At 57.4% G+C, this 9,678-nt stretch overlaps 1 protein-coding gene across 1 annotated transcript; it reads right to left on the bottom strand.

Annotated features, from left to right (window-relative positions):
* Nucleotides 1-468: 468 nt before the first annotated feature.
* On the bottom strand, nucleotides 469-7,966 carry SLC27A4 (solute carrier family 27 (fatty acid transporter), member 4). Its single transcript, XM_009581144.1, is given in 13 exon segments — nucleotides 469-2,134; nucleotides 2,383-2,529; nucleotides 2,987-3,151; nucleotides 3,311-3,448; nucleotides 3,619-3,745; nucleotides 3,993-4,142; nucleotides 4,144-4,203; nucleotides 4,632-4,741; nucleotides 5,274-5,365; nucleotides 5,475-5,544; nucleotides 5,911-6,069; nucleotides 6,742-7,136; nucleotides 7,806-7,966. Coding segments are annotated over 13 exon segments (1,932 nt in total). The 3' UTR covers nucleotides 469-1,976.
* Between the last annotated feature and the right edge of the window lie 1,712 nt (nucleotides 7,967-9,678).

The raw sequence follows: 9,678 nt of genomic DNA, 5'->3' as shown, positions 1-9,678 counted from the left end.
GGATGCAGAGGGTCTAAATGATGGTTCTGGCAGTAAGGGAAGGGGAATGGGTACCAAAAAACTTGTCTTCAAGGACAGAAATGAGCTGGAAGGTTAAGCATGGCCAAACATGGAAAGAAGCAGCAGGAAGAGGAAAGAGGGAACAGGAGAGGGGCAGAGGAGCCAGATGTTTCAGGGTAAACAGGGAGAACTGGGCCAGGACAAAATGGGATGGCAAAGTTGAGAACAGGACCAGGAGAAAGGCAGGGTGGGGAGTCAGTGGAAGGGTCTGGGGAGGGTCTCATCAATAGGTTGTTTTCACAGTCATCAAACCCAGCAGCAAGGGGCTGGCTTCCCCCTGCTCTGAGATGAGCTAAAGTCCGCAGAGGGAGGTCGTGCTCTGGAGTGGCAGGTCCCAGCTCCCAAACCGGCACAGTCGCCCACCTCTTCACACAGAGCAGGACCGCGCAAGGAAGAGGTAGGAAACTCCAGCGTAGCCCATACTGGCATTTAATTGTAAGGACAGGACAAACTGGGGCAGGCAGGTACGTTGGTGTGGAAGCACAGCTAGAAGAGCAGACACACCCTGCCCTCACAAAAGACAGATGTCATTTTAAGGAGTAACCCTGCTAAAAGCATCAAAACAAATCACAAAAAAAAAAAAATAAACCCCAACCCAGAGTTTTCTCTGGAACAGATGTTTCTGCATGATCTCCGAGGACTGCAATCGGACATCGCTGCTAAGGCTGTTTCACAGCAGACAAAACGCGGAGAATTCACATAGCGCAAGTCAGGTGTTTAACATGGACATTTCAGTTCAGGCCCCATGTCCTGCAGTAGAGATAGAGAGGGCTCTTGCGGGAAGGGATGCAGAGCACGTGAAGTCAGGCTTTCACAGAGACCACCCTCCGGAGACCTTCTCTCCCCTAGGCAAGTTGCCTCCCACGTTTAGGGCACAGACATCGCAGCAGGAAAGCCCCGAGAGCTGCTTCGTGGTGCTGAGTATGTCTAAGCAAAGGCAAACCAGGCCTTTCATTCCCACTCTCCCACCTGCTTTCTGCAAGGAAGAAGGTGCACGAAACAAGGCTGCATCCACGAAAGGTGAAAGTAAGAGACCCAGAGACAAGATAGCGGGGTTTGCTCATGTCCTTCACCATGGAGCAAGGCCACAAGGACATACACAGCTGCACCCACGCTGGAAGAGGAGAATCAGTCCCAGATTCCTGTGAGAGAAAAGGGCTCTCCAAGAGAGAGGTCTGGGCTGCTCCTCCATCTACTGCACAAACCCGGGACACATTCAAAAGTACAGACAATAAATTAAGATTGGGAAAAAAAAAAAAGTCAGCATGTATTATATATATATATAGAATATAATGTGCGTGTGATTGTGAAAAATAGAAATGTCATCCCCAGGAGAGAGCAAGGCATGGCAGAAACACATCCCTGTCCCTCTCCCAAGCCCAGCACTACCCTGCTCCCCTGATTCACAGCAGAAACACAACAGTGGAGCCATGCAGGGGGCAGGGGTTGTGCCTGGCACCCAGCTTCCCTCTGCCAGTGGGGGCCCTGTGCCAAGGAGGAGCTGGCTGCTTGGTGGAGGAGTGGGGAAAGAGCCCAACACGGGTCCCTTCATGGCCTTCACAGGAAGGGTTGCTGCAGGCAGGAAAAGGGAGGGAAAGACAGGAAAAGCAAAGTGGAATGGCAGGGGCACCCCACCCCCCTCAACTGGCCGGGGTCCTGCCCCTCCCATGGCACGGGACCACCACCACTGTACCAAGTAGAAAATAAAGCCATAATGAGTCTGTGCTTTGGTATGTAACCATCCCCCTCCCCTTGGTCCCCCCTGCATTCCCCCCAAACCGTTATCTGTAAAACTCGTCAAATAAAATCTCTAGTGTGCCTTTATATCGCTCCTTGAACCTTTTCTTCCCCAGCGCCTGCCTTGCCCCGCTCTCCCTAGCAGGATTTGGGGAAGTGCCTTGCTTGAGCCCCACCAGTTACAGCTTCTGCTGTCCCGACTGGATCCTGCCGAACGCTGCCTGGTCCAACGGCAGGTAGCAGCCTTGCCTGGAGTCCAGGAAGTACAACCTGTCCTTCACCAGTGCGGGGTCGAAGCCCTGCTTCCGCAGCTCCATCTTCTGGAACTTGTAAGTGCCTGGAGCGGGGAGAGAAGAAGGAATGAGGGGTCACTGGCTGGACACACTCCCCTCCCCATCGCCCCTGTGCTGACACAGCCTTGCACCCCCACGCCTCCAAACCAGAGGAACTGGCTAGGGGCTCTATGGGGCAGAGGGGCTCCATGGGGCAGAGGGGCTCCATCCTGACCCTACTGCAGATCAGCCTCTGTAACCAGGTTTCCCCCCCAGCTCTGCACCCAGTGAGAGCGCGCACGCCGTGGCTCACTTGTCTTGGAGACTTCGTGCAGGAACCGCAGGAAGACGGGCCGCGCGTACAGTGGCAGGGCCTTTTTCAGCTCACTGGCAAAGCCTTCTAGGTCACAGGAGTTTTCCGGGTCGGCGATGGCTGCCATTCCTGCCTTCCCTTCAATCCCTAAGAGGCAGAGAAGAAGGGAGAGCACTCGGACACACTGTACCTGTAGCATCATCTGCCCCACACCAGCAAGGTCTCTGGCACAGACCCCCTTTTGTACCAAAGCGCCGGTGCATCCAGCTGTGTCACTGGCTGTGTCACCACCCTGCAGCTAAGGCTACCAGCGACACCCTGCGGTCACGGTCACCTCCTCCCAGAGGAGGCACTTGCAGACTGTCCAGAAAGGATACAGGGTCCTTCCAAACCAGCCAGAATCAGACCAAAGCTTGAGAGAGGGAGGGAACCCTCTGGTTCCCACTAGGCACATCCCCGGTGGCCTCTTCCCAGCTCGCCCATGGGGAGCCTTGGTCCAGCCTCTTGCGAAAGGACACATCGATCTGGATGTGCAGGACATGCTCACATTCAAGTGCTGGAGGCCCGCCTGCCTCCCCTGCTCATCCTCTCCCCTCTCAGCTACCTGGGATCTCCACCCCATAAACCACCACGTCTGTCAGGTTGAGGATGCGACTCAGCGTCCCCTCCACCTCTGTGGTGGAGACGTTCTCCCCCTTCCAGCGGAATGTGTCCCCGGTGCGGTCCCGGAAGTACATGTAGCCATATTTGTCCATCACCAGGACATCCCCTACAGGAAAGTGAGGAATAGGCAAAAAATGAGGTGTCAGAGGGGCTAGGAGTAACCCTGGAGCATCTCAGGGCAGTGCCACTAGCCTGGGACAGCCCCCACGCCTACCCAGGCACCCTTCTCCACGCTCAGCGGATGGAAAGGCCCTGCTTGCCTCACCTGTGAGATAGGCAGCATCCCCTTTTGTAAACACGTCCTTGGCGATTTTCTTACTGGTCGCTGATTGATTCAGGTAGCCGTCAAAATGCTGCAAGGGGTTGCTCTTGACAATGCGGCCCACCAGTTGCCCTGGCTCCCCTGCAGGGAGAAAAGGGGGGATGAAGGAGGGAAGCACCCAAGCCAAAAGGGTGTCTAACGGGGTTGGTGGGGTTTAACTGAGCAGAGACTCAAACCTAGGTAAATTATTTTGAAGTATCAGGAAAGATTTGCACAGGGCTGAGGAGACTTATCCCTGTGGTTGCCCTCACCTGGTTTGCAGTGGATACAGACACCATCCGGCCCCCGGATCAGCTCCATGGTGTCTTCATCCACCCGCACCAAGCCGATGGGGTACACACTTGGTAGGATCCTGCTGTTGAAGCCGCAAGACCCAACCTAGGACAGAAAGAGCTCAGAGCCATGGGTACCAGGGACATCTCTCCCACCCAAGCCCACTGCCCACGCACATCCAGGATACCAGAAAGCTGGCAATGCACAACAGCGAAAATCCTTCCGGGCAGATGGCAACCCACACCAAGCCTCTTGGAGCAAGAAACCAGAAGCAAACAGCCTGTCTGGGTTTCCAGCCCTGCCCAGGCCAGCAGGCACCCTCTGGGACATGGGGAGGGTGGTGGGGCCTTACATTGTTGTCGAAGTTTCCCAGGCTGCAGTTGCATTCAGTGGCCCCATAGAACTCGGCCACCTGGGCGATGCTGAAACGGGCCATGAACTCCCGCCAGATGGAGGCACGCAGCCCGTTGCCCAGCGCCATGCGCACCCGGTGCTGCCGCTCCCACCTCCTGGTATGGCTGGTGCAGCAGGTAGCGGCAGATCTCCCCAATGTACTGCACAATCTGGGAGGGATGGAGAAGAAAGACTCACTAGGACCCCTCCGCCAGGCCCCAGGGTGTTTGGAGTTTCTTCAGGGCAGGTAAGAATGGCACAACATGCCTAAAGTCCCCTAAAGAGGCTGCGGTAAAACCCAGGAGTCCTACTAGCTCGTCCAGTGCCTGTCCCTCCCTGGCTAACTCACTCCTCCAGTCTGTGAAACCTATTTGAGACCTCCTGGCTAATGCTGGAGCACAGGAAGGGTTTGGACATGTGGAGTTACCACCCCAGGTGGGAAGGAGACAGCCCCACCACCTTGGAAGGTGGCTTGGGATGGACAGGCAGAACCGGTCCAGGCCTCCCCCTGTTCCAGCGCCTGGGCTCTCCCCAGCACAGCACAGATCCCCAGGCTCTGCTCCCCAGTTCCGGCTGACCCCTTGCCTCACAGCCTCACCGTGCAGTTGTATTTCACGCAGTCCTCCCAAAAGTGCGAGGCCGAGAACTTCTTGCGGATGACAATCGTCATGCCCTGCAGCAGGCACTGCCCGACCCCCACGATGTTCCCTGCAGAGAGGCATCCAGGGGAACCCTCAGTCCCAGACACCTCCAGCCCAGTCCACTCAGGGAGAGGCCTGGCAGGGCAAGGTGGAGGCCACGCACCAGCTCACCGTAGATGGGTGTTCACCTAGCCAAAGCCCCCAGGGCCACAGGCACGGGGGATGAGACACGTGGCAGCGAGATCTGGGGCAGTGCTTTGCACCTAGACATCCCAGCATGTCTCAGCCAGCAAGGCGGGCACCGCTTCCCCTTCGCCCTGACTTTCCACGTGGAACAGCGATAAGGTGCAGCTATTCCAAAGCCAGACTAGGAGTTGGGATAAACCCCCCCCACACACATACTCCCCGCTCCAAAGGTCAGCCAGATTGATTCTTGGCTCCCAGGGACAAAGTGGAAAGCCTCGGTCAGACACTGCCAGCAGCAGCCAGCTCCTACTCGACACGGAGATTGCTGCGGCACCAGCCTCCACCTGAGCCCTGGGCTTGGCTGAGGGGAAGAGACAATCCCGGCATGCAGAGCTCCATACAGCACATGTTACCTGCAGCATGGTAGAGCGGGAGGCAGTCGTACATCACATCGTCGGGCCTCATGCGAAAACCGTAAAAAACTAAGCTGGACATGCGGAAGTACCTGGGGCGGGAGGGTGAAGGGACATGTCAGCAGCAGGGCCAGAGGCGCTGTGCTAGGACAGGGCAGAGCTCAGCTCCATCCTCTCCCGAGCCCCTGCCCACGGCCTTACCGGCAGTTCACCACAATGGCAGCCTTGGGCAGTCCTGTCGTGCCAGAGGTGTAGATGTAGAAGAGTTTATCTGGAGAGCAATGAGGAGGCAATGTCACATACCCAATCTAGGAGCTGGCTGAACCGGCAGAGGGGAACAAGTAAATTTATACACTCCGCTCGTGCCAGTTGAGCCAAAACTTTGTTATGTGACAGTACCAGGAACATGCTGGGTTCATCCTGGGCAGATCAGTCTGTTGGATACATGGAGGGCACAACAGGATACTGCTCCACACAGGGCCGGGCTTCAGACACCGGCGTAACACCCATCCCAAACACCCCTGGCCCTGCTGCAGACGTCTGCCATCGGCACCTTGAGCAGACGTTCTTGCCAGTTTTGTAAGCTGATCTATAAAAACACCACCATGAGTTTGGCCCCCAAGAGCTGACCACGTACCAAGAAAGCCCTTGTCAGGGGGGGTTGGCTGGTGCCGCTGGGCCATCTGCAGGAGGGGGTCCAGGTGTTTCGCACCAGGAAGTGCGGACTCGGGACTTTCTTCCCCAGACCAGAAGAGATGGATAGACTTCTCCAGCGAGGACTGCACTTCCTGCATTGCTGAGAAAGTAAAGAGGGGAGATGGAGGAAGACCACAGGAGAAAGAGCAAAGAGACCCCCTGCCCTCCCAGACAGTCTCAGGGAGACAGTGCCCCAGGTAGCAGTGCCCTCGCTGTACTTGGCAGAGTCCCCAAAGGGCTGACAACCATCCCAGGCGGTTGTCGTTCCCATGATTAACAGATGCTGGGGCCACAGCCCAGGCCTCTTCAAGAACTAGAAGATCCTGTTCTCCACCTCTCCCCAGCCAAAACCTCTTTGGTGCCAAGAGGTCTGTTGACACCATCAACCGTACAGGCGTGGGCTGAAACAATGAGGAGCTGGAGCCGATGTGCTGCAGGGATGTGGCTAACAGCCGTGGAGAGCAAGGGGAGGCTCATCCCGTGCAGTGGGGCAGGCCCAGCCCGGCCCAGGGCTCCACACAGGGGATGGACCCGAGAGGCACAAGGAAGGATCCTCACACCCAGGCTGGCCTGCTTGGGAGCCAGACAGCACTGAACTCCAGATCCTGCCCAGTGGCCAAAGGGACCAACAAGAAAAAAAAAACAAATCCAATTCCAACTGTCCACTCTCTTCCAGATCCTTGCTTTGAGGTGGGCAGGAAAGGAGCAGTAAATTCATTGACACGCCCCCCCCGAGTTTGGAGCACCCCTGACACATCTGCCTGCCCCTCACCTTCCATCATCTCCACCCCAAAAACCACAGCCTTGGAGTTGGAGATGGTGATGCAGTGCAGCAAGGCCTCCATGCGCAGGTGGGAATTCACGAGGGCTGCCTCCACCCCGATCTTGGCCAAGCCGAGCCACAGCCCCACGTACTGATTGCGGGACTCCATGAAAAGCGCCACCACGTCACCAGAGCGGAAGCCTTGGCCGTGGAAAAAATTGGCCACCCGATTGGAGTACTCATCCAGCTGCCGGAAGGTCCAGCTCTCGCCCGTGCCTTGGAAGATCAGTGCTGTCTTCTCTGGATACTTGCTCGCAGTCTTCTGGAAGATCTTGGCGATTGTGTTCTTCTCTTTCAGGTGCCTCCATACCTGCCACTTCACCCGCAACAGGACCAGCCCCGTGCTGCCAAAGGAAGGGGAGCAAGAGGGCAGTTGCTCAGTGACCCCTGCAAAACCACTTCCTCCAGCAAAGCCAGCACAGCACGAGGACCATGCTAGGAGCTGCAATAGCCCGGCACTGCTCCAGGCCCTGTTCTAGGTCAGCAGCAGCTCTGGGTGCCCCCCTGAACCGCGTGGACATCGGCAGATGTCCTCTGCAAATATGCTTATAGCCAGGAACTGATGGAGGCCAGGGAGAGACATGTTTTGGAAGGCTGCAGACAGGGATGTCCCCAATCAAAGGGGCATCTTTGAGCCTCAGGTGCTCTCCAAGAGGTGACACTACTCCCTCCCCACAAATCCTTGCCAGGAGCTGGCACAGCCTGGTACCAACTCAGAACGGACCCTGTACAGGCATGTGGTGCACGCCAGTAGCTTTAGGGGCAGGGTGAAGTACAAGGACAGTCATTAGACTTCAAGCTCAGCTGAAATCTATCTTTCCTGTGAGGATTTTGCCCAAGAGTTTGGAGCCACCCAGGTGCGGCAGAGGGAGATCTCCTTCCAGCCGGGCCGGGTGCCAGCAGAAACCCAGGGTTGTGCAAGGAGCCGGGGCCTGCGCTCACACATACACCGGGGCAGAGCAGTGGGCCAGGGGGAGGGTGGATGGTCGGGCCATCCCAGCCAGGACACCTACGTGACGTCCCTTCGTACTGTCTTGATGAATATGAGGAAGAAGTCCCATCCACCGGATCCCAGGTAGAAGATGAAGAGAGCGGGGATGGCCTGGGCCCAGGACAGCTCCAGACTGGCCCTGAAGAACAGCAGCAGCGCTGCAAAAGCAGCCAGACGCAGCATCGTGGCCTGCAGAGAGAGAGAAACCACGGCCATTAACCCATGCACACTGGACTTGGCGATAACAAACCCATGGGCGGGGGATGCGTTAGCAGCCCCCAGTTTCCTGGATGAGGTCCCTGAGTCACCAGTCCTCCTGGCAGCAAGGACATAACCCAGCAGCCCAGAGCTCCCACAGATGTAACTTTACCGGACCTTGGAGATGGCCTCCAATTAAGCCGCCAGCACAGCACTGCTTAGTGCCAGCCAAGAGCCCAGCCATTCCCACCTGGGGAGCCACATTCTGCACAGCATCCAGGGGCACAGCCGTGCCCCAGCGGCATGAGATGCAGGATAAAGTCACTTCATGGATGTGGTAGCAGAATCACGGCAGGAGACCTTGTACAGATGTTTGGCAGGCACCAGGGCAACGCCAGGCAGGGCTGGCTCAGCCCCTCACCTCCAGCCTGACAAAGCCCAGCTCCAAATTCCTCCCTACCCCAAGGATCCCTCCATCCCCATAACCCAGGTCTCCCTATCCCCCAGCACCAGCTCTCCTGCATGCCTGGCTCCGGGAGAGCCAGCACGGCTGGTGGGAGAGCACAGCTTCACACGCTCCCCAACACAGCTCAGACAGGAACAGGGACAGGAAACTCAGTCCTTTGAGCTCTGCTCGTGTTTGCAAACCCTCATGTCGGCAGGCAGGTTCCTGGCCTGGCTCTGCTGGAGACACTGCCAGAGCGGATCGGGGATGAGGCCAGGCGCAGGCATGCCCTGGCCAGGCTGGAGTGGGCAGAACAAGGGCTGTCGCTGCTGCCAGGAGCACCCAGACCCCTGCCCCATGCCTTGTGGACAGCGACGCAGTCTCTGGTACTTGTCCCCCCAAAACAGCACCTCTGTCGCCATCCCAAACACACCCCAGATTTGGCTCTGAGATTCACAGGAGACTGCGATCTAGCAAAGGCTCTTTTTGGGTGACAGCATCGGGCAGAGGAAAGTGACAGCGATGTGACCCTTGCAGCTTGAGGGCTCCTAGATAAAACTGGTCCTTCCTGGCATGGATGCAAGCCAAAGAGGAAGGAAACACTCACTTCATTTCCCTTTCTCTCTTGAAGGTGTATTCGCCACCCTGAAGCTGGCAGCCCTGAGTGGGCCCTGCCACAGCCGGCCGGCCGGGAGCCATGCTTGTGGCTTTCGCTTTGCTCTGTGCAGTTCCCCCAGGTCCGGGGAGCCTCTGCGGATTTGGTACAAGACGCTGGCAGGGTGGGAGCCAAGGCAGCGCCACGTGGTCACTGTGCCCTGGCATGTCACGCAGACTGTCTCACCTCCAAGCCGTGCCACGGGCAGCAAGCAAGGGATGCACCAGAGCGCAAGATGCCGCTGCCAGGTGGGGGCCTGGGGACATCCTCCCGCCCACAGGCCCTGCCCAGAGATCCCCCCTCATGCCAGCAGCCTCTGAGCTCTCTCCACCAAACACCTCCCAGGCCTGAGGTCCCACAAGACAGTCCTTCGGCCTTTTAGCAACTACATTTTTGCCTAGGAGCCTCTCTCTGCAGTTAAACAGGGCAACTCTTAGATCACCATCAAACTACTATGCCTCGGCCAAGACCTGGGCCCTTCATTACACGCTCACACCAAACAGACAGATGTGGAGAGCCAGCGGTGGTGGAGCCACACTCTGTGTGGGCAGCAAGGTGCTTAATCTTCCACTTGAAGGCAAGACGGGCCCAGACAGG

This window comes from Fulmarus glacialis, unplaced genomic scaffold, assembly GCF_000690835.1.
Source record: "Fulmarus glacialis isolate BGI_N327 unplaced genomic scaffold, ASM69083v1 scaffold20187, whole genome shotgun sequence".
NCBI classification, from domain to species: domain Eukaryota; kingdom Metazoa; phylum Chordata; class Aves; order Procellariiformes; family Procellariidae; genus Fulmarus; species Fulmarus glacialis.
The sequence above is the reverse complement of the archived record's forward strand: the minus strand, read 5'-3'. Positions and strand labels throughout refer to the sequence as shown.